The following is a 27,779-nucleotide window of genomic DNA, read 5'->3' as shown; positions in this document are numbered from 1 at the left end:
TGGTCCCTGATTTCTAAAACTAAATGCACTTTTGAAACAAGGTTTTAGAAGATAAAGAATGCACGGAGTTCCTTTTTCCCCTTGTGGTTTACTAATATTTCTATTTGTCTTTTATTTTTTATAATTATGATAATCATGTTTTAAAACCTGTAACCCTTACATTACTAATTTTCAGCAGTCGAGGCGATAAAGTGTGTTTGTAGAAGATCAGTTATTACCTAACCTTGCGTTAAGAGGAGGAGCAATGTTGTGTTTTAGTGCTCACGTTTAAGGAAAGCCAGAAAGAAAGGGGGGGAAAAAAAAAAAAAAAAAAAAAAAAAGATCTCCACTCCACACTAGTATTTTTGTTATTATTCTGTTAGATTATTTTACCTGCAATCATTTAAAAAAAAATAGTCTTAATATTATTACTTTGTAACGTATGCCGTACCACACCTTCAGGCCTACTAACGCTGCCTCCTAACTACATGGAAGAAGAAGAGAAACGGGGGGGATGGGCTGGAGGAGGTGAAGGAGGTTAAAATCAGCTATACGTACATAATGAAAGTCTAACAAAAGCTTGATTTCTTATGTGTTCCTTTTCATCAATAAGAGGGTTTCTTCCAGGCTCAATCAAAAGCTTTGTGCTCTTTAATTAAGGCTTCTAAGTGTTCAAGTGTTTCATTCTCCCACCCCTACGGAGACTTTATGGCCCTATGGACCTTAAGTCCCCATCCCTGCTCCCCCTCCACCACCTGGGGCCTATATGCCTACAGGAAGAGGGCGGGAGAGCAGGACGGGGTGGGGCCTTCATTGAAAGGCCTGGTGGAAACGAGGCAAGGTGGTGGTGCTGAGGCTGGAGCTGAACACTGGTGGGAGGGGGTGCAGGGGTCCCAGCCCGAGGCTCCCGCCAGTGCCCTGTTGCTCCTGAGGTTGAGGTTGCAAAGAGGTAAGAGGCATTGCCGCTGCTGCCGTGGTAGCGACAGCGTGAGGCTCGGCGGCATGTGAGGACGATGACGAGGAGGAAGATGAAGAAACAGCTGATGAGGTGGAATAGCCCATCACCAGGCCTCCAGAACTCATGGGGGCGCTGTAGGGAGGCAGGTTGAGAGGCAGAAAACCCAACAGATGGGAGAAATCCATGTTAGCAGCACAGAGAGACTCTGCAATGATGGCAGGGCTTTTTGACAGCAGGGAGTCTCCACAGAGTTCATCCTGGAGACCAGAAGAAGGCTCCAGCGTGTCCTTTGAGGGTGAGGAAACCGAGTGGGGCTCGGCTGAGGGTGGAGGAACAGGCAGCCCACTTTGCAGATCCATCAGGAAACTCTCCATCTCCACCTTGAGGGGCTTGTCCAGTAGGTATGAGGTAGATCCAAGCTGGTACTTGGGTGGGGGTGGCCCCTGCTGAGGGTGCTGCTGTGACTGGTGTGGGGTCTGCTGCTGGGGGAGGGCAGATGGAGGTGAAGCATGAGGGTGATGGTGGTGATGTGGGTGATGGTGGTGTAACGGGGATGGGGGCTCCATATGGCAGCCCATACCCATAGCAGCTGACAGTGGACCAGGCATTAGAGAGTGGTGGTGGCCCACTCCAGGATTGGACATAGCCTGGAGGTGGTGAGGGTTGTACATGCCCATAGGGAACGGGGTGCTGGTTGGGAAGGCCTTGCCCATCATGAGGTCCTTGGTGGGTCCCATGGTACACATCATTGGGCTTAGCTCCTCTTTGACAACACAAGTTGGCGACCCAGATCCCAGCAAGCCTAGCATGTCGGGCGGTTCGTTCTTGATCTTCAGCAGCTCTTGTGAGTGGCTCTTCTTTACGTGCCGAGTCAGGTGGTCCTTGCGACCAAATCGCTGGGCACAGTACTGGCACAGGAAATCCTTGCGTCCTGTGTGCACCACCATGTGGCGCCGAACGTCCTTGCGGGTGTAGAAGCGACGCTCGCAGTGATCGCATGGGTGCTTCTTCTCCTTGGTACCGCCCGAGCTTTTGCCTGAGTGGCTCTTGAGGTGTTCGAGGAGAGCAGGTGTGCTCTCGTAGCTCTGGAGGCAGACCTTGCAGGTGAGATCACCTGCTGTGGCTGAGTGCATGGCAACATGGCGCTTGTACCCCAGCTTGGTGTTGTAGTGCTTGCCACATTCCTCGCATTTGAAGGCCTCTTTGTTGGGGTCATGGGTCTGCAGGTGATTCTTCAGGTGGTCCTTTCGGTGGAACATCTTCTCACAGAACGAGCACTGGTGTGTTTTCTGTGGGGAGTGTGTGGCCATATGCCTGTGGGGGGTACAGAGGAAAAGCACTTGTTTCAAATAGTGGTGTCCACTTACGGTTCTGATTACAGAAAGGTGGTGAGGTCATAAAAGAGCACTAATGGTGCCTTGAACATGTCAAAGCAGATATTTCACTGGGAAAAGCATGAAGAAACATGAAGGTACAAAAGGTAAGAAATAGGTGATCACTTTTACCTGAAGAGTTTATATTTGGAGCTGAAGGCCTTGGGGCAGTGGGGCTGTGAGCAGTGAAATGGCTTCTCCCCCGTATGACAAAAGGCGTGGAACCGGAGCTTGTCCTGGGAGCCGAAGAGAGCCCCGCAAACCAAACACTCGTTCCCGCCTGCTCTCTCCCCCCTCTCTCTCTGTCTCTCCCCTCTCGACGGCGCTGTGCTTCCAAACAGCTTGGCGGCAGCTCGTGGTTCCTTGTCTTCTGGGGTCAGTGTGATAATATGACGTTGGGCATCAGTGGTGGCTGCTGCCATGACAGCCCTAGGGTGCCCTTGCCATTGAGAGGCAGCTGTGTGTCCACAGTCCTCAGGACGCTGCGTGGGTGGTACCTGAAGTGTGGCTGAATGTATGGGTTGGGGGAATATGGTGAGTGGAAGGGGCTTTGTGCTCAGGTCTGTTGGAACCTGTAAGATGACAGACAAAGCTCAGCATCCACTTTTTCTGGGCAAAATTAGGCCTAGAATCGTTCTATTCCAGCATGACACTGCGTGCATTAATACTAGAGAAAGAGTTATCCTACTAGACCTACAAGTCGGCAGCACGCAAAGTCCCACAAAAGAGAAAGCTCCAGGAGCCACAAGCTTCTTCTAAAATGAAGATAACACTACATATATAATTCGTTCATGTTCGGAAGAGAGGACATCTGGTCGCCCTAAATTAGCGGCGCTGTGCTAACTCTACACAACTCATTTATCGACTTAAAGTCAACATATGCAAATTATTAAACACTAAATATAGAAATCAACTGTTTACTCAACCCTAGAGGAGTCCGTTTTTAACAGACTGGGGCACATATTTGCAGCGACAAAAGTTTGTCACAATAATCTACCAATTTTGAACTGCAATAAAAAAATAAATAAAACAATGGATAAAAATAAAAGGTTCTTGACCTACTAGTAGATTTGGGAAGAACCTTATAGCTACTTCCACATAAGTCCCTATGAAGGTATACGTAGCATCTTACAATAACGCGTACCGGAAAAGTAAGCGAAAATGCATATGAAAAGAAGCCATATGCATAGTTAGTGGCATTCCTTATGTAAACACAGTGCGGTATACGGGTATAAATGCGTTCACATTTCCTGAGGAAAAAAGGCGAGGTGCCAGAACTTGTTGCGGCCCTCAAATAATCATCATGTGCATGTTTAAACATCACTCACCTTCCTTCTGGTGAATATGTCCCAGTAAAACCGGCCTTGCTTTGCTCACTCACCCAGTCCCAACAGCTACCGTTGGGGTTGAGAAGGTATTGCTGTACATTTTCAATGTCCTGCAAATGCAAAAAAAAAAAAAAAAAAAAAAAACAAGCATTAACACACATCCTTTTTTTAAACTCATTGAACCCTCCGAGGATGTCCACTGGGGGGCGCTAAAGGCAAGAATGCGCTCGCTCGTCATGCAATGAAAAATTATCCGACGTTAACCCGAGGAGGCTGCAAATTTTCCACTGTAACTTGTGTCAAACTCTAACCCCTAAAAACAACAGCGGGAAGTGGGTGCATCCCTTCCTCTCCTCCCAGATTTACGCCGGTTCTCAGATGACAGGCCGTGTGCGAACACCAATTCCCTGACACAAAGCAGCCTTTGTGCGCACATGTGTGTGCCACCGTGCATGTGTGTACATGCATGCGCATGTTATGAAATGGGATGTGGCTGCTGTAATCCCGGTGAAAACGGCGAAATACAAACAGCCCCCAGCGCAGGCGAACTGTTTACGGTGCTAAAAGCCGACTGCTCATCCTACTCGTCTTACACACGCAGGGGGAGGGGGGGGGTGGCATGGAATACTTCAAATTCACTTTACCAACACCGGTAAAGTCATCATTTTTATGCACGACAACAAAGATGGAGGTAGATCGGGCCCCTTCGTGCACGTTTTAACGATAAATAACAACGCCGGCGGTCACCCTGAGTCATGCAGCTTCAGTCCAAAGTCAAGCCGGGCAACTGCTGATCTGGCCACGACGTCAGTCACGTGACCAATCAGCAGCGGGCCATCTCCATCTCCAAGGACCAATATCGATAAACCAAAATTGAAACGGTCATTCGAATACTGGCGCACACGTTCCGACAGCCTTTACAGGAGCACACTGCTCTTTATTCTGAAAGTCTGACAAAAGCCATTTTTCATTTTTTCAAATACATGAATTACGTCCTCATTCTGGACAATTTAAAGCCGCTCTGATCAACAAGTCACATCTGAGGTAGCGTTAACCTTATTGCCAGACACATCATTGTTTAAACCCACATTAGCACCAGGGTTTTAAGGATAAGGATTTAACTGGCACAACTACTTAAAATAGTTACATTAGAATTGATATTCCTCAATATTTATTTTTGGCAAGCAATTTCTCCTTTAAATATCAAGTTCCAGTCCATCTGCCAAAACTGTGCAAACGTTCCTGTCTCCTACCATCCTCTCATGTTCCCCTTCCTTTAACCTGCATGTAATACCAATTACGCCACCAGTGAACATCACGGTCATGGTCTCTGTTACAATCATCTAAGGACTAGATCCACTACCAAACCAAATGTGCAGATAGATTATCAGCACTTTCATTTACTTGGGAGTCTTGCAAATGACAAATGTCATCTATACCACTATTGAAAACATGCATCAAACCATAGTTCAGTTTAGTTAAAAACTTTAACAAGTGTATTGTGTAACAAGTGTGTCCATATGGTTAAAAAACAATAATAATTGCTAAAGTATATAGTGTGTGTGTGCATGTGTTTGAGAAAGTGGTACAGAATAATGGATTTAAAACACTGTGATCATGACTGAATAATGAAAGTTATTCCATTTACAGAATGTAGAATATAGTACATTTCCTGCATATCCAGACTGCCTTACAATCAGTTGTTACAGGGACAGTCCCTCTAGAGACACTCAGGGTTAAGTGTCTTGCTCAGGGACAGAATGGCAGTAAATGTGGTACAAGCCCACAAGGCTTGTACCACAGTACAGTATGATTAATATGCATAGTTGTTTTGGAGGGAGGGCGTGCCCATGTGTAAATTTACGCATGTCATGTGCATCAGCGTTCATGCAGAACTCTTGTGTGTGAATGTGACTGGCAGCTGTGTTGCAGCGCGGTGGTCGTCACACAGTGGGGATGCGTGCAGGGGGTGACGTTCTGTTCATTCTGATCTATTGTACCATGTTCAACACACGCATTCCACATCATAACCATGCTCCTGTCCTCATTGTGGACCACAACTGACACGCTTATAGAAATTATTAATAAATTAATACATTCAGAGTATATAGATGCATCTTTAAAATACATTTTAATACATTGTGTGCAGACATATCACAACAATAATTGGCAAGAATTAAAGAGCAAAATGTCTCAGTAACATGTTGGCCACTAGGGCTGCACGATTTGGGGGAAAAAAAGACATATTGCAATTATTGAGATCAATATTGCGATATGCGATTGCGATATGATAAAGGGCACTTGCTTGTATATCAATGAAAAATCGCATACAAATTAATAGTGAAATGTTTAATTTCAAAGTGAAACATACAAACTACTTATAACAACTTGAAATGCCCAGTGCTTTCAAAATATAATATTCTACAAAATGAAATAATCACAAAAAAGTCTTTACATTACTGTCGAACGACAAACCCTGGTAAGGCTAAACAACTGTTTTGATTATATTTGGCCATTATAAAATCCCATATTATAGTTCTTACGTTTAACCAAAACGTTGCTTGGAGGCTGACTTGAACACAGGAATGCATAGCTTTGCTAGCTTAGCTAAGGTTAAGACTTATAAAACGGGATTTTATAATGGCCAAATATATTCAAAACAATTGTCCAGCCTTACCTATGAAATGTAATCCCTGGTTTGGAGCATACAGCGGTTTGTACAGCCCCAAGCAGCACAAGAGTGAGGCATTTTTATGCACTTCTCTCCATAGACATGTATATGCTTCACGCCACAGCAGAGCCTCTCGCAATATGGCGGCGACGTTGATGTATGATGCAGCTCGTCATGCGGCGTCTAACCATGTCTCCGAATCGAAAATCACGTGTCCAAATACATCACATCCGACTGAAGTGAGACTTCAGTCAGCTCGCAAACTTTGAGAGAATGAGTGATATGTTCATTTAAATCACAGATTTTTGCGTTCTGACATCGCGATTATGATTGTGATTAGATTAATCGTGCAGCACTATTGGCCACAATGACGGTCAACTGGACCCAAGTCATGCTGGTAAAATGCACGCAGCAAATTAATTTAGACTTTCCCTTTACTGTACCAGCTGTCACTATTTAAACAGATCTGTTATGAAAAATGTAAATAGGTGGATAACATGACCCTACACGTCACTGTGATCAGGCAAACTAGAACATTTGATCGGATTAAAGGTCTGCTTTGCTTTTGGTTTTGTTTCAAGCTTGTCCTATATGAATATATAAACATTTAGTATACAGAAATAATCAATAATCACTCATTAAGGTGCAGTGGTGGCCTAGCGGCCCTGTAATAAGGAGGTTGCCGGTTCGAATCTCGATCCGCCAAAGTGCCACTGAGCAAAGCACCGTCCCCACACACTGCTCCCCGGGCGCCTGTCATGGCTGCCCACCGCTCACCAAAGGTGACGGTTAAAAACAGAGGACTGTTTAAGTGGAAAACATCATGAACATGAAAACAATATGAGAAAACAGAATTGCATAAAAAAAAATTGTAATCAAAAACAAAACAAATTCTCCAGTATTGATTATAAATTAAAAAAAAATAAAATTTTTCAGAAAGTTTTTTTCTGGAAATAATCAAACTTAAAAGCCCGTAATCATGTTAACATGTTAAAGCGGAAAGCCTGGTCTCAAGTGCATCACTTCACAATCACAATTGATTCGTTGGTATTAATTTATGAAGCACTTTTACAAGAATTTACTATTGAAAAATTATCTGCCCAGCCAAAGCCCCTCCTTAAACCGAACATTTTGACCTACTTTCCCCTCTTCAATGGCTAGTCCTCTATGAAGAGGGTCTACCTCATGCGAGAAGGAAAGGAGGGGGGGTGGGGGGGTGGGGTCTAAACCAAGCTTAAAGTTAAGCCACTCTCAACTCCATCCAACATGCCTAAAAACCGGCAACACAACAAGCCCCGGCAACGTCTACACTTCGCTCCTATCCATCCAGCGGCACGCATGCATCCTCGGGCACCTATTTTACACTTCGCTCTTACATGCTAGAACTCTATAAAATAATATAAGCAGTACTCTTACAGTAATGTACATATACTACCCACATGAGAAGTTTAGCATTTGTGTGTATCTTACAACGCGGTCAATGAGAGAGTGAGTTTTGCTTTGAGATTAAAGGGCTTTTGCATTCCTTTGACATATAGGTCAAAGGTCAGCCTGTACACTGCAGTGGCTCCTGTGGCTTCAAAATTAACCCTTTCGGCTCTTCCTAATGCTCAGCCCAGAACAGTACGGCTTGCCTCTGAACTCTGAACAGTACAAGCGAGAGTCAGCAGACCACGAGGGCCCGAGCTTGTTCCGGTGCGCGGTCACCGAAAATAGAAAAGTTCAGAGACCTAAGGTGATGAGCCATATTGAGTGAGTGTGTGTGTGTGTGAGAGAGAGAGAGAACGGAGTATAAAAAAAAAGAACTAAGCCTAAACATATTTCACAGACAGGCAAGGAAAGAGGTAAGATTAAAAAACACGGAGGGAAAGTGAGACACTGAGGTTATTAGAGGGTGACAGGAGAGCAATAGGCAAGGAAGAAAAGAGCAAAGCGGAGGAAGGCAAGAGGAGTGAGAGAGAGAGAGAGAGAGAGAGAGAGAAGCACTAGTTTAGCGATAGCCTCAAAGGCTCCTCAGAGGATGGTAAGTCATGGTTTACTGACCACATTGACATTGGGTGACAGAAGAGGAAAGGGGAGGGGGGTCCACAACAAGTGAAACCAGATAGGAGAGCGGAGGGGGTCGTGAATGTGTGTGTGTGTGTGTGTGTGTGTGTGTTGCATTTCTTTTCAATCTGCTGCGGAAGCGGGCCACTTGTGCAGCCAACAGCTCTCAACATCAGGAGTGCAGTCGGTTTGAGCACCTGCATTATAGCCCCCAGCATGATGAAATCACTGCTCACACCTTCAGCATAAAGCTCACTGTCCACCGTGCACAAATTCAGATTCAAAGGCACAACCAGTAACACTGGGCATCTACAAAACACACACAACAGGGTTGCTGTGGAAGACACCCCACAACGACTGCAGCCCGCATCTCAGAAGAATCGTGCCCGGGCCAATGACAGTCCTTTGGATTTGACCTGATAAATGCGCTGAAATACTGACAGCATGAGCAACACACACACACGAAAAATTATAATTCAACCTGCTTTTATTTCCCATCCAAGGGCCGATATTAACACAACAGGACACACATGATGACTTAATGAAATGTCCGCTGGTAACAAAAATACCAGGACATTTCTAAAAATAGGACATTGATTACAAATTTAGAAGTCTAATTAATCACATGGTCAACCACCAAAAAAAATAAAATCTTAAATATCCCAGGAGTGGAGCGTGAGTGATGGGAAGTCAGCGAATTGGTGAAACAAAACAGTGGAGTTGAAATCTGAATGCGTTTCGCTCCTTCCCTTTCTTGCATGTTAGGAACACGTGTTGCCTGTCTGTCTGTTGGTCATCTGTCAATCATTATTGCTGACAGGTTTCAGTTCCCCTCTGACCCTCCGTTTGTACTCTGCAGTTGTGCGCGGGCGTGTGGTCGAGACGCGAGGGTGAGAGGAAGAGCTGCCGAGCCCTCTGCCTGACTCTGGCAGTTGCATGCAGTCAGGCCAGACCTCCAGATCGGGATGTGGCCGCATCAACAGCCTGTCCGGCTGTGGCTAAACATAGGCCCTGTGGTTGACAGTTACACGAGGACAGCTCACCCCGCTCATCTTGTTGAACTTATTTCCTTTACACGTTTAGAAAAAGAAAAAAGATCAAGGCCCAGTGCAGTTTACTAACCATCAACTGTCACTGACAGAATGGCTCTTGTCCCAACAAACTAGCGGACTGAAACTGATACTGTACGATATTAATTATTAAACAAAAATACACAAGACGTGGTGCTTGTGCCGGGTCTTCGCTCTCTTGTGTCTGTGACCTTTTGATTATTTATGACCGTGGCAAAACTGATATTTATTCGTTCGTATTGAGCAGGTCCCTCTTCTGCCAAAACAGCGCTGACCATTTAAGGTACAGACTCTAATCAGCCTCTGAAGGTTAGCTGTGGTATCTGGCACCAAGTCTAGATGCCCATAGATGCTGGAGAGGGTCAAGACCCTTGAACTCATGGTGCTCCTCAGACCATTGTTTAACCATCAAGGTGTACCATTTCCATGAATGGGTATACTTAGTCAGCGACAATGTACACATTAAAGTTAAATCCACATGAACGCAGGGCCCAAGGTTTGCTGTCTCTGCTGACTTGTCTTCTTTCCCACAGTGCATCTTGGGGTCATGTCTTCCTCGGGTAAGTGACACAGACAGCAATCATGATGTATTAAAAATCGTGATTGTTCAGACCCGGCCAGCATTTTTTTTTTTTTTAGTTTTGAGCATCATTCCATTGGCCCATTGAAATGATGCTCATGACACAGGTCAGCACGGGCAACATCACTTGCTGCCCACTCTCTTCCAGGTAAGCAGATAATGAACATTTTCAGATGCCCAATCAGTGGTCCTAATATTATGGCTCATACATGTATATCTAGATGTTGGTTCTGAACCACGACTAATAAGCAGGAGGTGTTGTCGTGCCTAATTTACGCTCTCAGATGCACTGGAACCAGTGATCGAATTCTTCTGCATACCTGGATGCCCAGAGTAGCATCTAAACCTCTCAAGACTTACAGTGTCTTCGAAGCTGTGACGGAAGTAAATACAACTGTAATGGAAAACCACAGTAAGAAAACAACAATACACGTACGAGTGTGTTATGTGATCTGATTTCAGCACTTGTTTCCTTATGTACCACACACAGGCCTTGACACGGCTACGATAGGTGAACGAGATATACCAACCCCCCCCCCCCCCCCCCCCTAAGCCCCGTGCCAAACTAAATAGCCAAAATGAGCCCGGCCTCCGACTTGTTTTCTCTTCCTATCCACCCCTTCATCTTGTGCTGTTGCGGTCTTGGGCTCGCGCATTTGGGCCACATTTACCAAAATAAACAGGCAAGATTAAAGTGTGGATTAATGTGAGCCAACACAGCTGCATAATGTTGGGCAATTTCTGCAATTCCCCAACATGTCTCAGAGGAATAAGAAACTGGATTTCTATTCAGAGCCATTACAGTATGAACACTGATGGGATTTTGTCTCTCATTCCACATGGGCTCTCAGACTTCTTGTTTACTTCTAAACAAGTACCTGCATCGTGAAGCACAAGTAAAAGTGCGGTCAGAGCAATCAAAGACGGCTCATATTCCTTTAAAATGCTTTCTGTGTTCCCTCCTCTTTTGTCCTTCTCTCTCTTGTATTGTCTTTTCCTGTCTTTCGCCGATTCAATATGGTCGTAAGACAAAGACATCTGGCTGGCACACGCGTCTGTTTAATGATGAGTGGGGGGGTGGGGGGTGTAGAACGACTAATTAGAAAATTAACATGCTCCACAAACAAAGGCCAATTAATGAGGGGATGCCACCCAGGACTAATTTGTTGAAGAACAATGGTTGACTGGGGTGGGCTGCCCAGAATTTCAGTGCCAGTTACCACCCAGCCATCAAGCAATGAAGCTGTGTGTGTGTGTGTGTGTGTGTGTGTGTGTGTGTGTGTGTGTGTGTGTGTGTGTGTGTGTGTGTGTGTGTGTGCACGCATTTCAGGGGACAGCAGTGCAAAATACTGCTTAAGGCTTCCCCTGGGGTCTCCTTTAAACTACAGCTTAAACATTCAACGGCAGCTATAAAAAATGTTCATGTTTTACTCAGCTGAAAAACTTGCCTGTTTGGGCGGTTTTGACAAATATAACAAAACGACTGCAGAAAAGTCCAAAATGATTCTTAATTGATCGACCAATTTGTTCTTGCAGTAGCATGTGACAAAAGATGCTAATACATGGGACTTTTTTTTAACCTTCTGAGCAATTTGCTAGAAATTGTGGGGAATTGTGGGTATTCAGCACCTCAGGTAAGTAGTCCTTTATTGACGTCTGTTCAAGTTTGTTGTGGAAGGACATTGATTTTTAGACTACATATTTGTCAATTATGTGCCATTCTCTATAGCAGCCCATTGGGGGAAGAAGTTAAAGCAACATTTTCAGCGTTGCCAGATTGGGATATTTCCCAATGAATCGGATATTTCATGCGCCAATGCCACAATATGGAATAGCAAGTCACAGTTAACAGTTAAATAATAAACAGTTTTCAGACAGATTTAGCAGTTTTTTTGCTTCCTCTGACATCTATTGGGCAACACTATACTCGCACTGCACTGCGGTTATCCCAGTCATCTTTCAGCAGGTTATACACTCGTATCCCTTGTACATGCATATTAGATACATGATGCAAGACTTCAGGTTAACTTTGAAGGTACACATGAAAAAAGCAGGCTGTTTATCATCCAATGGATTAACTTTATATGCCAGAACAGCAAACGATGGGTTCTTAAAATTTCTCACATCCTGCTTGCTCATTTAGGCCTTTGAAGTTAGCAATGCAAGAAAACGTCCCGGTCTTGAGTTGAAACGATGGATTTGAAATGAATATTACTTTCATGGGAAATTGAAAGCTGAGCAATAACAAAGAGTCTTATATCAGAAAAATACTATGTAGTAAAATAGAGACAGAGCATAAAAAAAAGATAATCCAGGAAATCACATTGTATGATTTTAAAGAATTTATTACAGGGTGCAGAAAATAAGTATTTAGCACCTAGAAACAAGCAAGAATTCTGGTCTCAAAGATCCTTCACTTGCTACCTGTACTAATGGAACCTGTTTAAACTCATTCTCGCTATAAAAGTCCCCTGTCCACACCATCAAACAATCAGACTCCAACCTCCACTTATGGCCAAAACCAGAGAGCTGTCTAAGGACACCAGGGACAAGCTTGTATACCTGCACAAGACTGGGACAAGCCAATCTACAACAGGCAAGAAGCTTGGTGAGAAGAGATCAATAGTTGGGAAAATTATTAGAAAATTGAATAAATACAGGATCAATAAAGCCCCAGGTCAAGGGACCTGGGGCTTTATTGATCCTGTATTTATTCAATTTTCTAATAATTTTCCCAACTACATGCAAGATCTCACCTTGTCGGGAACAAATGATCTTGAGAACGGTGAGGAAACTACGCAGGGGAACTGGTCAATGACCTGAACAAAGCTGGGACCACAGTAACAAAGATCACTATTAGTAACTGATAACTAATTGTTACTACTATTTACTATTAGTAACACTAGTTTTGGTGTGTGTAGCTTTAAATGAAAATGAGGAGGAGAGCGGCCTGTAGAAGTTGAGGAGACATTAGCAAAATGACATCATTTACACCATTTACAATCCACAATGTCTGGTGCAAACAATAGTTGTGTCGATGTTGTTCCAGAAAAAAGCATATTAACCCACTGTTTATTCACAGTCTCGCATGATGGAACTAAAATTTGTGCTCATTTTTACATCCAAATCACCAAGCAACTGCAATGCATCACACATTTTTCAAGCCATGACTGTTGGTGGACTTATGTTTTTAGGGGAGTGGTGGGAAAATCTCTGGGTGGGCAAAGTAAGACAAGTGAGAAACGGGAGGTAACCAGGGGACAAATTCCAGATCCGACCGTTTGAGCAGAATGTGTAGAGTGTGCTTTGGCCATTCAAATATCTAAATTACTTCGTTCCAATATTTAAATTAGAATCTATTAATAGCTATATTATATTATATTAATGTGGAAAAAGAATCGAAACTGAACTAAACAATTAAGAAAAATTAATAGTTAGATGCATCGGTGCAGCATAAAATTATTATTATTATTATTTTTTTAAATCGCTAGATTAATAGTTTTAAAAAACTATCGTTTGGGACAGCCCTAATCCCAAAACACACCGACCGGGCAACGAAGGAGTGGCTACGTAAAAAGCAGAAGAAAAAAAAAAACCTGTGCCCAGCTCTTGAGAAGTTCTGCTTGGAACCAAATTGGCCAAAATGGGCAAACCTGCCAAACACCTACAGAAAACACCTACGCTTTTATGGCCAACCAAGGTTACAAAAGTCTTAGTCAAAGTACTGAGATGGCATTTTGCTGTTGACACAGAAAACACGGACAGGATCGCAGAACCCATCAAATAAAAATGGAATCGGCTACAAAACGCAGAATTATCTATTACTTGCGCTTCTGGCTGCTGCAGCTCACCACGTGTTTTTCCGGTTGAGGCGGGACTTTCGCACACCAGCGCAATGTAAACATGCGGTCAGCTCTGGCGAAGAGGCCGGTGGTGCCGAATCCGGACCACTTGCCCGATCGGTTCCGAGCCTGCGCGCTCGTATGCAACGTTTAAGCTTGGCTCGCTGGAACACAGATGTCCTCAGGAGATTACACAACTCGACTCTTAGTGCTATTCCCCAAAATATTTTTTATGAAATCAGAAGAACACTTACAGTCAATAACTCAGAGAGAAGACGTAAACTAGCGCAAGATGTTCACACCAGCAAACTCTTGTTCATGCAAAAAAATAAATAAATAAATCAGCCAATTCAAAATGTGATTTTATTCACAAGGTTTCCGTTCATTATGGAAGCAGCAACTTTTTTTTTGTATTCCAGGTCTCCACAATGCTTATTTATTTTCTACGTTTTTTTTTTATGTTGAGGTCAAACTTGAAGCACTTTTATTTTACAAATGGAAAAATGTGTAATATTGTGAAATAGTTCTTTACATGAAATGCGCATATTATTTACAAAAGCAAACAGTAAATGCCCAAGCACTTTGTTGAACAGTGCAGGTTATTTTTCCACACCCACTCCATCATCACACAGTTTTTAGATGAATAAATATGTTTATAATGAAAAACATGGAATTCAGAAGAATTAAAATAGGAACAATTAAAAAGGAACTAAACTGATTTCAAAAGGCCCTACTTATCTGCACCGTTATACAAATAAATACAAAATGATTTTTTTTTTTTTTTTTTACATTCTGTCTCTCACAGCTGAAGCATGCCTATGATGAAAATGATTCGCTTTTTAAATGGGACAACTTGCACAATCGGCAGGTTCCTTATTCTTATGCTGTGAGAACAATTATTGAAATATGCACAATATTGTTGGTCTGCACATGGTGGATTTTGCAAAATGTGCTGCATAGTTTTTCTTAAACCAAACTGTACCATGTCTGGAAAAGTTTCATTTCAGTAATATGGCAAGTTAATGAAACGTTAATGGCATACTGTATATTTGTGTGTTTGTGTGCACATGCACCAGCGCTGAGGTGAACGGGGAAACCCCTTCTGGCAGGGAGTCCTGGCTGTGACACGGAGCTCCGGCGCAGTGGGCACCCTGCCAACCGGCACCATGCCAACTCCACCCCCCACCCCTCGTTCTTCGACGCCTTCCTTCCCTCGTTTAACTCTTGCTCCTCTGCTCCTGACGTTCTCGACTCGTTCCGTTCATTTCACCCTCGCACTCGACGCGGTTTAGCCACACAGGTTGCCGCATGTGTGTGCAGATGGGATTCGGGGAAAAAAAAACTAATATTCAGCTCGTTCAAGGGTATAAATGTACTATTCCAGAAGCACCTCTGGCTTACCAGTGTGATGCAGAACAGACAGACAGACAGACACACTACATATAATGTGAAGTGCATAAAAAAAAATACATCTGTTTGCAAATCAATAACTTAATTTACTGGGAAAGGAAACATGCTTTAAACTCAGATTAAGCGCTGTTAGATTAGGGTTGATCTCTCTCTCTCTCTCAAACACACAGAGAGATCACATTCGGCTTCATCATTTTTTTTTTTTTTTTTTTTAAACGCACGTTACTCTCACCACAACCCCTCTTTCTCTTTCAGACAGGGTCAGCAACAAACAATCTCTAAGTTTAGCAACGTCAGCGGCACCTATCACAACAGGCATTGTCGGCCGGGCTTTGTGTGCAGAAATCTACGACAGGTTTTAGTGCGGGCAGCTCTTTTTTTTCCCCGTCCGCCAGCTCCTGTCAATCACATCATAATTTTTCCCCTTTTGAAAGTGACCCCAACTCCTCATCCGTTTCCCTGGTTCGTGTGGGACATGGATGGCCTGGTTTGTCGAAGGGAGGTGGTGGTGGTGGTGGGGAGGGGGTCTGGGATAGAGGACAAGTAGTAAAAATAACATTCCTGCATAAACAGGACCTGAAAATGGGTGCTGGGCCGCCGGCATTCCTTGCATTTCTTTGAAACACGATCACTTCCAGCATCGGACTTGGAGCGCCGGGCAAAGATGACAGCAACAACAGGAAAACAGACAAAGTGGTCTGCAGATGGACCGAGGAATGGGGAGAAAATAAGAGACAGACCGTGGCCAAAATAAAAGAGTGACAGGACTTGCACTGGTTAAGAAAGAGAAGCTTTGCGACCTGTAAACCTGCGTAACGCGCTAAATTAACACTGGAAAATGAAATTTATCAAAGCCCAGAACAAATTGCTCAGTTTTTTTAGTTTCAAATATATATTTTATCACGATGTCCCCTTTCCATATTTGCAAATAAAGTTTATACCAGTTGTCATAATTTAATAAAGCCAGTTGCTAAATAATACTGTGGATATCCTGACCAACGTAATTGTTTGTAACAAATGCCGTAAAAATCCACATTGCCCAAGAATGTAATTCTTCATTATCTTATATTAAAAGTCTTTTAAATATTATAAAAAAAAAACAACTATTTCGTCACTCGCTTCGCTATTAATTCTGAAAAGCTTGACGTTTTCAATTTTGCAGCATGAAAAACACATGAAGCCGTTTCATGTTGCGCACTGAAAAAATAAAAATTAAAAATTAAAGAACGTTTACATTTTATTTTCGATCTTTTTTTTTTTTTTTTTTTTACGTCATGGTACGTTTTGATATTCTAAAAAGATACAGTCTGACATTAAATACGTTCCCGCCTGCAAATTCGCAAGCAAGCGAGCAAGACAACTATCTTCAGCTCCATCCAACGAGAGAAGCAGCAGCAGCAGCAGCAGCAACACATATGGGTTACATCCACACTGCACACTTGTATGGCGGCCAGCGGAAATCCTCGGACAGGCGGTGATGGGGAATCAATGGGGCTTTGTATCAGAGGTATAGGTGAGGCTATAGGGTTTCGGATCAGACGGGAAAAGGCAGGGATTGTGGAGCGCTGACTAGCGCGGCTCGAGACACATAAAGCCGTACGCTGTCTGCCTGCTCCCAGAAGGAATATTCGCCGCGCAATTTCCCCTCTCTGATGTCCGATACCGATCGGCTATACCCTACTGCCCCGGGACCGCCGGGGCTACCCTTACACGCCAACGCGCATCTAAAGCAGTATCGCATGCACGCCGTGGACCTGCGACCGCGTCGGCAAACATGCGGCGCGCACCGATCTCGGCTCAGCATCGCTCGCTGCCATTGTTGGGGGACGGAGGGGGTTGGGACGTCCCAGAGGAGCGGCCGGAGAGGGTCCTCCTCGGCCGCGCCGGAGTTATTCATTAACACATTTTAACACGCTGCCCGCCGACCCCTTTCTCCCGGTCCCCGGAGATAAACCCCCCCCACCCCCAGAGGGTGGTCCCCCGGCCCGCCGCCTACAGCAAGCGCGGCTAACACAAACCGCTATTCTACCAACGGAGGGGGAAAGGGAGGAGACGGAGAAGAGGGGGAATTTTCCTTTCTTTAAGATATTTTTGAGTCGCGCCAGTCATGAAAGTGGTCGGGTTCGAGTGTGTGCAAACCCAGAGCTATGAATGACAGCGTGTCTGGGTACGCGAATGAAATGAACGTACATGCGTGGAAAGAGTGGTACGCCGACTTCCCTCTCAGACTCGAACAACATTTTAGTTCAGGTTCTCAAAAGGTCATTGCGATGCACAGCCAGCACGGCAGACAACGAAATGGGTCCTCTGCATCTAACCCATCTCCCTTAATGAGCACCCCTAGTGACACCTTAACGGGCAGCCATGTTACGAGTTACGAGTCCACTTCCTTATCGGCGTGTCCAGTGCAAGCACATGTATACATACAGATGAGTTTAAAACCACCCATGAGGCGCCATTTTCAAACTAAGCGCTACGTGCTAAACATGGACCACGTTTGCTAGCGTAAGGTCAAAGGAGTCCTGGGGATTTACATAAATTACCAGATAAAACAAGAAAAGAAGTGCCTGGAATTTATCTGAATCTTGAGGAAGAGAAAGAAACTTTTTGTTTGGGTGCATTAATTTCTGTCACCCACCTTTCACCATGTTTTCTCTTCTTCAATATACAGATAACCGGCAAGTGTGCAGAAGACGCCTTTCACATTACACTGGGAGGAAAACAAGCCCTGCGCTTATTGCGCAGCGCTGCACGTAGCGCCTCTTCTTTAACGTGGCGCAGTAGGAAGTCACTGCGGATCAGCTCGTGCCTTTGTCCAGCGGCGGTTTTGTTTCACATAGAAGCACGTAGCGTGCGGAAGCGACGGAGATTACGATGATGACGATTTCTCGGTATGTAAACGCAGAAGTGCTGAGCAGAGAGAGAGAGAGAGAAAGAGAGAGAGAGAGAGAGAGTCAGGCGCTCACAAAATGAGGCCATTCAACCACATGGCCGGTATGAACAGACCCTTGCCCGACTCCCATTGGTCAAAGCGGGCCCGAAAGGGGAGGAGTGCCCGTCCAGGGCGGGAGGAGTCACGTGACAGGGTCCAGCAGAGAGCTTCATAATAGCCCCCTCTCGCAGTGGAGAGGAAAGGGCTGGACAGGGACCAAAATCCCTCCACCACACACAGGCTGGGCATTGTTGCCTATTCACTGGACTCCATCTCAGGGCACTTTATCATTCAATTAGGACAGCTTTCACACTGCACACCACAGAAAAGGGGCCTTCAATCAAACTGAAAACTTCACACTGGCCCTGGAGGGAGCACAGAAGGGGATTCACAGTTGTCACTCCACTTTCATTTTTCCCCCCGCGCAACTTCTGTTGTTCCAGACTTTGGGGGGAAAGGAGGGATAGAGAAAGAGAGAGGGAGAAAGGGATGGGGTGCGGTGCAAAAAAAAAAGAAGAAAAAAGCAGAGTGGAAGAAAGGAGAGGAAGAAAAGAAGCAAGCTCATTTGTCTTTATCTCTTTTCTTTCTTTCTCTTTTCCTTTTTAATTTTTTTTTTTCCAGCTCCCACCCCCACCCAGCCTCTGTTTGATATTGAACCTGGGTCTCCTGCTTTACGATTCCCCGCCACTGGGGTCAGCTCTTGGTAAAGAAAAGAGACAGAAATTCACAGTTTACGAAGTTTTTGCCTGGTCACACATGTTAGTGTAACAGATGCGAGTCCAAGTCCACGCCTTTCAGGGGGTACAATGTCCCACATCCAGGTCTGGCAGATCAACAGTGATGAGAAAACATAAACTTGTTAATTCCATTCAAAAAGCAACGTTATGCATGGCTGTCGATCTTTTTTTTTTTTTTTATGAATTAATAAATAAAGCACGTTCTTAACAATACATGAATCACAATTCAGTGTTAAGAGTAAAGATTGGTATAATAAATATTTAAAACTGTGATAGAGACGAGTGTAGGAGCTCAGATGATCGGACCCGGCAGACATGGAAATAAAATTGCTCCGCAAAAATTACTTTGGTTTTCAGTCCAACAATGGGTAAAGACTCCTTTTGGAGGATGCATTGTGTCCTGATCAGGTTCCATGGTTATCTGCAGGTATAACGCTGCATTATGGGCAGCCGGTGATGACAGCGCTGCGTGGATGCGATGGGCTGAAATTCTACACAGGCAGCAAGAGGTGTATGGCAGAATTCGCAGAGATCTGTAGCCAGTGCACAGAGCTCGGAGAGTTGCTGTTGAAATTAATCTCGCAATCGGTGAATCGCGATGCCGACGTGGAGGACGCAGCGCAGAACATAATCCATCACGTCGTAATGACGTTGCTTGGCGACTCTCTGCCGGTGGCATAAACATTCTAGTTAAAAAGTAGTGGCCGTGGCGGACTGATTGTAGTGCAGCATCGCCCCTAGAGACGTCATACGCGTTTTTGCTGCACTTCGTAGCTTGCTTCGTTCGCCGTTCCATTAGCATTCACTTGATGTTTATCGATTCCGAGAAAACTTTGCATGCAGCGTTTATCCGAACGCTGACGAACACCCGTCTGGGCGCTTCAACCTGCTCTAATGGGCAGAAAAACGGCCGCCGTTCAGTTCGCACTCACGGCAGAAAAACGCTTGGTTCAGACCCCCCGTGTGAACGAGGCCTTAACTCTCATCTCACTGACATAATGTGATGTGACGTAGAAAACTGCTTGCTCCATAGACGAGCACCTTGACAAGCATCTTATTTTTTTTTTCAAATGCTGTGACTATATTCAATAGACCCGAAAACAAACATCAACGTTGACCATCGTATGCTGATACGATTTTTTGACATCAAGGAGACTGTACTAAGTGCAGCACTATGTAATATATGCACCCCGGGCGCATGTCATGGCTGCCCACTGTTCACCAAGGGTGATGGTTAAAAGCAGAGGACACGTTTCGTTGCGTGCACCATCAGCTGTGCTGTGTATCACAATGACAATCGCTTCACTTTCTTTCATTATCATGCATGTAAATAATATTTTAGAAATACAGTTGAAAGTAGGAGGACCCCAACCATCTACTTCTTCACTCTGGACGATTTAAACCAATGCCCTGTATGCCCAAAAACATGCACAAACATAAAGATTGTGTTGCATAATTGATTTTATCTACTTATTTATGTAAATTAGGCGAATGCCTTTATCCTTACACTGGTGACTAATGGAGCGGCATAGAGCTGTACTTAGTTTTCGAAACCAGTGGCCCAAGTCTCACTGACCTTCACGTCCTTAATATAACTCCGCATAGGTCCTCTACTCGCTGATACAAGAAGACCAGGATAAAGGCTCAGGTGGCTCATGTGCTCGCAAACATTCCAAACCTGATCCTCGTTTAGTATTCATGCAATATTTCTGCACCAACCTCGCAAGTCGTTCCTTAATTAGCTCAGAGCTGTAACGCTGTCAACCCCAGAACGCAGACATCTGGGTATCACGGTGAGATGGGCCCAAGTTACCCTGACCTTTGACCACATTACCAGCTTTCCCTGAGCAACAGCATGACAGTGTGTCCACAGTGATCCTGCCGGAGCTATGAATAGCGCTGCCGCCGCTCTGGGGAGGGTTTTCGGATTAAGAGCCGGAGCCAGAGAGAGAGAGAGAGAGAGAGAGAGAGAGAGAGACCTGGACAGGTGGGTCGGCCCTTTTAGTGTAACACCACTCCGTTTTTCAGTTCTTGAACGGCGGCCAAGGGGGATTGACGAGAGCAGTAAAAACGCAGTGACATAACCAGCCTCTTCCAACACACACACACACACCATTAGCAAACAACTGACCCCCCACCCACACAGTGGGCACATGTCCAGGACCTCTGTGTTGATTTACAGGAGTTTGGGAGAGCCCAGAGGAGGCCGCCTCTCCGCAGAAACGCCCGTGAAGCACCTGATCGAGCGCCCTGGCAGTCCTGGCCACCCTTCGGCACAATCGTCCGCGGTAGACGGCAGTGTGTGCTGCTGCGGTGCTGTGGGTGGGGCCTTCCGTTCCTTATTTCCCCGCTTTACCTGCTGCCAGTCCGCATCCTGGTTGCGCCGCAACAGACCCCGGTTCTGTGTTAACGCTGGCGTCCCCCTTCAAATCAGGCTGCTCTGCTGATGAACGTGGACTTTGGCACAGCCATGCCGGGTGGGGTCCATACAAGTTATTTAAAGTCACGTCAGAGTAGGAAGGAGAGGGTGGGATGCGTCTCTTTCTCCCTTCCACGCTCTTCTTTCTGAGTCAGGAGGCGTTCGGACCCGTTCTCGTGTGGCCAAGCCTTTTAACATTTCCCCTCGTTTGCTGACTCACGCGTCGATGGCGCCGCGGGAAGATGCTGCATGCATGACCGGGCTTTCTGGAATTCTCAAACGCAAAATGCAGTCGTCCTCCACAAAGTCTTTCCATTTACTGCATTTATCAGACGCCCTTATCCAGAGCGACTTACAATCAGTAGTTACAGGGACAGTCCCCCCCCCCTGGAGCAACTTAGGGTTAAGTGTCTTGCTCAGGGACACAATGGTAGTAAGTGGGGTTTGAACCTGGGTCTTCTGGTTCATAGGCGAGTGTGTTACCCGCTAGGCTACTTTCCTACACGACTCCTCTCTGTAAAGGTTTGCTGTACGCGACCATCTCCATTTATCTTTTCATTTACACGCGCGCGCACGTCTTTAATTGCACTAATTGCGTAGTTGGGTGGTCGTCCCCTTCCTTTCATTGCACTGGCACAGCGCTGCGTAACAATAAAGTTGAACTGGCCGGAATTAAGGGGGGGGTCCCCAAATGGACGCGGCCATAAACAACAGAAACTCTGGCAGTTTTATGAAGGAGCCCCGCACGATTTTGAGCTGTTTTAATAGGAAATGTGAGGAACAAGTTCATTGCGTTCGACCGAACGCTGTTTTGCCCACAGACCTTGAGCCCATGAGCAACAGTGCATCATTCATATATCAATGGAAGCTCCCAGAATCGAGCAAACAGGCACATTGCAAGTGCAACTTCCAAAAAAATAAAAAAATAAAAAAAAATCCCTTTAATGCTGCATCTTTCACCAAAACCTCGCATCAGTAGAAAGTATGCAGTCGTGTTTTTATTCATCTGCCCTGTTATTTTTCGGTCCAAGTTTCCCGCCGTTAGTGTTAAAAAGAAGCTGATAAGGACTAAAAGGCGCCGTAACGAATTCAGCATCCCCGAGGTGGCCGCCTGCATCGGTGCAAACCCCTGCCGGATGAAAGGGACCGACGCAAAAGAAAGGGTCGAGAGGGAGGGAGGGAGAAGGGAGGGTGGAAGAGAAGGAAAGAGGAAAAGGAGGGGTGTGCGGTGTAAATCGTGGTCGCTCCGTGATGGATGGAGCCGAGTCCTGAAAAGCCACAGCTGCCCGGCTCTTCCCAGAAAAGGATTCTGCAGGAAGAGTGGCAGCATGTGGTTCAAGCATCTAGCGTGCTCGTACTATTTCAGACGCCACATACTGCAAGTGCAGTCAGAATGTGTGCCAGCCCAAAACCATCTGTACTCCTGTCTGTGTGTGTGTGTGTGTGTGTGTGTGTGTGTGTGTGTGTGGAACATCATTAAAAAGGCGGGCCGGCGCTGGGAAGGTTTGCGTGTTTGTGACGCCTGTTGATTTTTGTGTGTGTGAGTGTGTGTGTGTGTGTGTGTGTGTGTGTGTGTTTCTTCGTGGGACGTCTGGTTTCCATCACTCCTCTTTATCTGTCTGTGAGAGAGTGTCAGACGTTTTTTTATTTATTTTTTTCGAGAGAGAGAGAGAGAGAGAGAGACACCGCTCTGCCAAAAACAGCACGCGTTTGCACCGAGATGCTCCGTTCCCGGCGGGGCGGTTCGTTTGGTTCGCGATTGCGTCTGTTATCGTTTACACGCTGTTTACTGCACTCAGTTACTTTCAAACGAACTAACTAACTAAGTCTGCAGATTCCCACTCACTTCTACGCCCCTGATAAACCAGAGTGCCACCGGCGGAGCGGTGACGGGTAAAAAGGAAATCCATTTTCCTGCCGCTGTTGTTTGCGCCGCTGGCCTCGGTGCTCGGGCGCGCGCTGAAAACATACGCATACCCCCCCCCCAAAAAAAAAAAAAAAACACCACATTAATCTCACTTTTCAGGCTCTCTTTACAAGACCCTGCGCAGAATAAATACGACAGTAAATAAAAAAATAAAATAAAAATCTGCATTCTCGCTCCTACACTGCTGGCACCAGCAAAAGTGTCCCCTCCGAGGCCAGCGGGGACATTTCGCTTCGCTTTCAGCCTGATAAGGGCTCGCCGAGGCAAGGTGAACGATGTTATTTACATTTACGGCATTTACCAAACTATCCAGAGCGACTTACAATCAGTAGTTACAGGGACAGTCCCCCCCCCGGAGCAACTTAGGGTTAAGTGTCTTGCTCAGGGACACAATGGTAGTAAGTGGGATTTGAACCCGGGTCTTCTGGTTCACAGGCGAGTGTGTTACCCACTAGGCTACTACCAGCCCATGTTATCTAAGCATCTCTATCAATCCATCAGCCTTTTTTTTTTTTTTTTTAATATAAAAAAAAACGTCACACTTTCCTCAGCGTCTTTTTCTTTTTTTTCTAACCCTCCTTTCTTCTGTTCTAACTTTTATTGGGGTCACCGAATGACCAGAGCAAACCCAGGGTTCAACCGCCATCCCAGCTACTGTGTTGGGCAAATAAATAACCCTACACACCACTGCACACACACACAAGGACGGAGGCGCTTCTGTAGTTAATAAACGGATGGATGCGGACGCTGACGCAACCCTGTTCATCACCGAGACAGGCTCGTCCGCCCCCGCGGCGGGACCTGACGGAGGTGCGCAGGAGCGACGCCTCGTCCATCCCCACCGATGCTCCTTTCTGATGGTAATCAGGCTGGTACCCACAGAGGTGCAGGGGATTGTGGGTTGTTTTCAGAGAAGAAACCTCCCTCACAGCACATGTGCTCGCTCTCGGCCGCGCGCTCTCTCTCTCTCTCTCTCTCTCTCACACACACACACACAAACGCACGAGGCATGTTGTGCGCTTGCCTTTTCAAAAAGCACACGGGCACATGCAGCATGAAAAGTAGTGCGACTTTTGTCCGAACACAAAACTGCTCACACATCAACCTGATCCTGCGCCAGAACGAAGAAAGAACGGGGGAAAAAAAGTGCATTTCAGAGCGGTTTAAGAATGAGAAAAGACCCGTCTCCCTATATGTACACGGAACTTTGTGCTATATACCCCGTATACACTTCGTGATGAAGATAAACTGTAGAAAACAGGAGAAAAAGCAAAAAGTGACCAACGTATTGAAATAAGGACAAGTCCCCGTTTTCACACCGTGAAATAAAGATGCTGAAGTATCTGTGTGGATCTATGGCCATGTTTAAAGTTTTAATGAAATGAAACTACTTTTGTCGGTCCTGTGTGCTGTTTGCATGCAGAACATGTTTCCTAAGTGTCTATTAATAAGAGATAATGTTCAGGTATTTTAGTGGAGGCATACGAAAACCTACCCGCCTAAAAGTAAAAAACACACACACAGATATATTAGAGATATTACAGAGAGAGAAAGAGAGCAAGAGAGAGAGAGTAATAATATACAGTACAGGCCAAAAGTTGGACACACCTTCTCATTCAATGTGTTTTCTTTATTTTCATGACCATTTACATGGTAGATTCTCACTGAAGGCATCAAAACTACGAATGAACACATGTGGAGTTATGTACTTAACAAAAAGTGGAGACCTGGTCTCCACAGTCACCGGACCTGAACCCAATCGAGATGGTTTGGGGTGAGCTGGACCACAGAGTGAAGGCAAATGGGCCAACAAGTGCTAAACACCTCTGGGAAGTCCTTCAAGACTGTTGGAGAACCATTTCAGGTGACGACCTCTTGAAGCTCATCGAGAGAATGGCAAGAGTGTTCAAAGCAGTAATCAGAACAAAGAAACTAAAATATAATACATGTTTTCAGTTCTTTCTCCTTTTTTTGTTAAGTACAAAACTCCACGTGTGTTCATTCATAGTTTTGATGCCTTCAGTGAGAATCTACCATGTAAATGGTCATGAAAATAAAGAAAATACACTGACCGAGAAGTCTGTGAAGATTCTCAGTCATCCAGGTGAATTTGTCTCAAAGTTGAGTCGTGGCAGCTGGACTTTCTTTAATGAAGAGACGTTTCATTCTGCATCCTCAGAACTGCCGCGACTCAACTTTCAGACATTGAACGAGAAGGTGTGTCCAAACGTTTGGCCTGTACTGTATATGTGAAGACAGTCAGAAACTGGGTGTCTCGTGACGACCTGACTTCCATTTCTGTATAATGTAGCTGGAGGTGGAAGTGGGGCCTTCATGGACCTTCTGACACTTCAAGACGAGGACGTCACTCTGTTTTGGGAAGTTTTTTCCCCTCTGTTCTTCATCTCTAATTTCCTTTTTTGCACACACACACACACACACACACACACACACACACACACACACACATATATATATATATATATATATATATATATATATATATATATATATATATATATAAAACTAACGTCGCCAGTGAAACTTCCACACACGCAAAAATAAAAAGGCCACACGAAGCGCGGAGCTAACAAACAGAAGCATTCGCGACAACGTCACCCGAACACCGAATGGCTTGGCGTGTTATCGATTATTGATCCACGCGGTGCTGCTTGTTGGCGAGTCTCGACCCCAGGCCACGAAACACTGAGCTACAGGTGTACGACACGCCTCGCGACTCGGAAATAATCTGTATTTATATATATATATATATATATGTATCGACGGCGAGAGAAGGGAAATGGACCTTCAATTTAGTCTGAAAAGTCGTTCATTAAAAGCGGGGCGCGTGCTTTACTCAACCTGCGTCACGCCGTGTATTCAGCGTCAATTCTGCTCCTAAAAAACAACAGCAGCAGCAGCAGCACCGTGCGAGCCATAAAACGCCATAAATAAGACGCGACACGCAGCAGACCTGGGACATTAAAACATTTACAAAAGCAGATAAAACCAGAACGACGTGGAAGCGGCTCCGTGGGCAAAACAACAACAACAACAACACAAACCATCCACCATGTGAGAGACTTGGACGTTCCTCGGACAACACGGCGATGCGACGTGACACGCTGGTACAGACACGCTACAGAACGGTGCGGAAATCTACACACACACACACACACACACACACACACAACAAGCACCCCCCCCCCTCTCCAAAAAATATGTTTCAAGGAGACTTCTGTCTTTCTCGACTTCTCCCACCCCCACAAGCCCTTCACTTCTTCTGCCCAGACCCGCTCCCCGCTCCGATAAATATTCTGGAGGAGAGACGGGGGGGAAATAACTAAAAAGAGGGGGGAAAAAATGAGTAAAAATTCAGCCATTTGCTGCCGCAGAAGCCCCGTTCTGTTTACAAGTCGAACCCGGCGCCTCGTCCCCGGCAATCGGGGACAAACAGCCCGACTCCCGCGCGTACTTTTAATGAAGTGAGCGAAACATAAAAAAAAAAAAAAAAAAAAGATCCGATCGCGACGCGTTGTGTGTTTATCTTTTTTTTTTTGGCGAAAGTGGTGCGAGTTCGTGGCGCCGCGCCGATCCGGTGGTGGTGGTGGTGGTGGTGTGGGGGGTGGGGAACAAACCGATGTATCGATTATCAGAAAATGTATAAAAAAAAAAACTACATAAAGATCATGCACGCGTCGGGACGTGCAGCCTCGGTACCGAGGACTTGCAGAAGAACAAGAAAAGAAAAAAAAAAAAAAAAAAACAAGCCGCCCACCAAAAAAAAAAAAAAAAAAAAAAAAAAGAGGAAACTTTCCAGCTCCCGACAACCGCACGAGGAGTCCCGGCAACGGGGCGCGAACTTACCGTGGGAGCCCCACGCCACCGTCCCCGCTCTCCTTCCGTCCCCCTGCACGTCGTCTGGCTGTTTTTCCCGTTTCTCTCCGCGTTTCCCCCCTTTTTTTTCGGGGCCTGAGCGCGTCTCTCAGGCGGCTGCTGCTGCGGCGGCGGCGGCGGCGGCGGAGTTGTGGGGCGCGAGCATTGTGGGAGTGTGACGTCAGGCCACTTTCACCGACTTTTTTTTTTTTTTTTTTTTTTACCTCATTTTTTATATATTTTTTTTCTTCCAACGCGAGCCGTCGCTGACGCCGATGAACGCACGGTGGGGAAAATACACATATATACATACAAACAACAACAACAAAAAAACTTTCATCGAATAAAAAAAAAAAAACTTGTTGCGCGGCTTGCGGCGATGGCGTGAAATTGACGCCCACTCGTACGCGAGGATAATATATACCTGAAGTCACAAACATAGTTGTTTTTGTTGACGGGCTTCGGCGTTTCGAGCCGTGGAACCACTACGTCCATTAATACCGCAACTGACGGGAATAATCGACCGATTATGTGTTTTTTTAATCAGATGCAACTCCTGCACGGCCAAAAAAAAAAAAGCCCAATATGTCGATTTTAAGATTCGATCAAATAAATTGGTTAATTCGATATC

At 45.4% G+C, this 27,779-nt stretch overlaps 2 protein-coding genes across 3 annotated transcripts in view; one reads left to right on the top strand and one right to left on the bottom strand.

Moving 5' to 3' along the window:
* Positions 1 to 377: 377 nt before the first annotated feature.
* Positions 378 to 27,266, bottom strand: plagl2 (pleiomorphic adenoma gene-like 2). 2 transcript variants are annotated; one of them, XM_028993445.1, is made up of 4 exons: positions 27,140 to 27,266; positions 3,639 to 3,748; positions 2,443 to 2,882; positions 378 to 2,251 (listed from the first exon to the last, which is right to left on the bottom strand). In XM_028993445.1, the coding sequence occupies exons 3-4, from the start codon at positions 2,730 to 2,732 to the stop codon at positions 790 to 792; spliced, it is 1,752 nt and encodes a 583-aa protein (XP_028849278.1). In that variant the 5' UTR covers positions 2,733 to 2,882; positions 3,639 to 3,748; positions 27,140 to 27,266; the 3' UTR covers positions 378 to 789. The 2 variants fall into 2 exon arrangements, with proteins under 2 accessions (XP_028849278.1, XP_028849277.1); XM_028993444.1 differs by lacking the exon at positions 27,140 to 27,266 and adding an exon at positions 20,646 to 20,767.
* Positions 26,318 to 27,779, top strand: part of pofut1 (protein O-fucosyltransferase 1) — a 14,262-nt gene continuing 12,800 nt past the window's right edge. Inside the window, exon 1 of the mRNA XM_028993448.1 lies at positions 26,318 to 26,421. The gene's annotated coding sequence lies outside the window, so the exon portion shown is untranslated. The remainder of the gene's footprint in view (positions 26,422 to 27,779) is intronic.

The sequence above is a fragment of the Denticeps clupeoides genome, chromosome 10 (assembly GCF_900700375.1).
Source record: "Denticeps clupeoides chromosome 10, fDenClu1.1, whole genome shotgun sequence".
NCBI lineage: Eukaryota > Metazoa > Chordata > Actinopteri > Clupeiformes > Denticipitidae > Denticeps > Denticeps clupeoides.
Note: the sequence above shows the minus strand (reverse complement) of the source record. Positions and strands in the feature narration are given on the sequence as shown.

Excerpts from the sequence above, each read along its gene's own strand:
- plagl2 (XM_028993445.1), bottom strand. The coding sequence starts at position 2,732 with ATGGCAGCAGCCACCACTGATGCCCAACGTCATATTATCACACTGACC. Across the intron at positions 2,252-2,442 it reads TCCAAATATAAACTCTTCAG|GCATATGGCCACACACTCCC; the intron begins GTAAAAGTGATC and ends TACCCCCCACAG.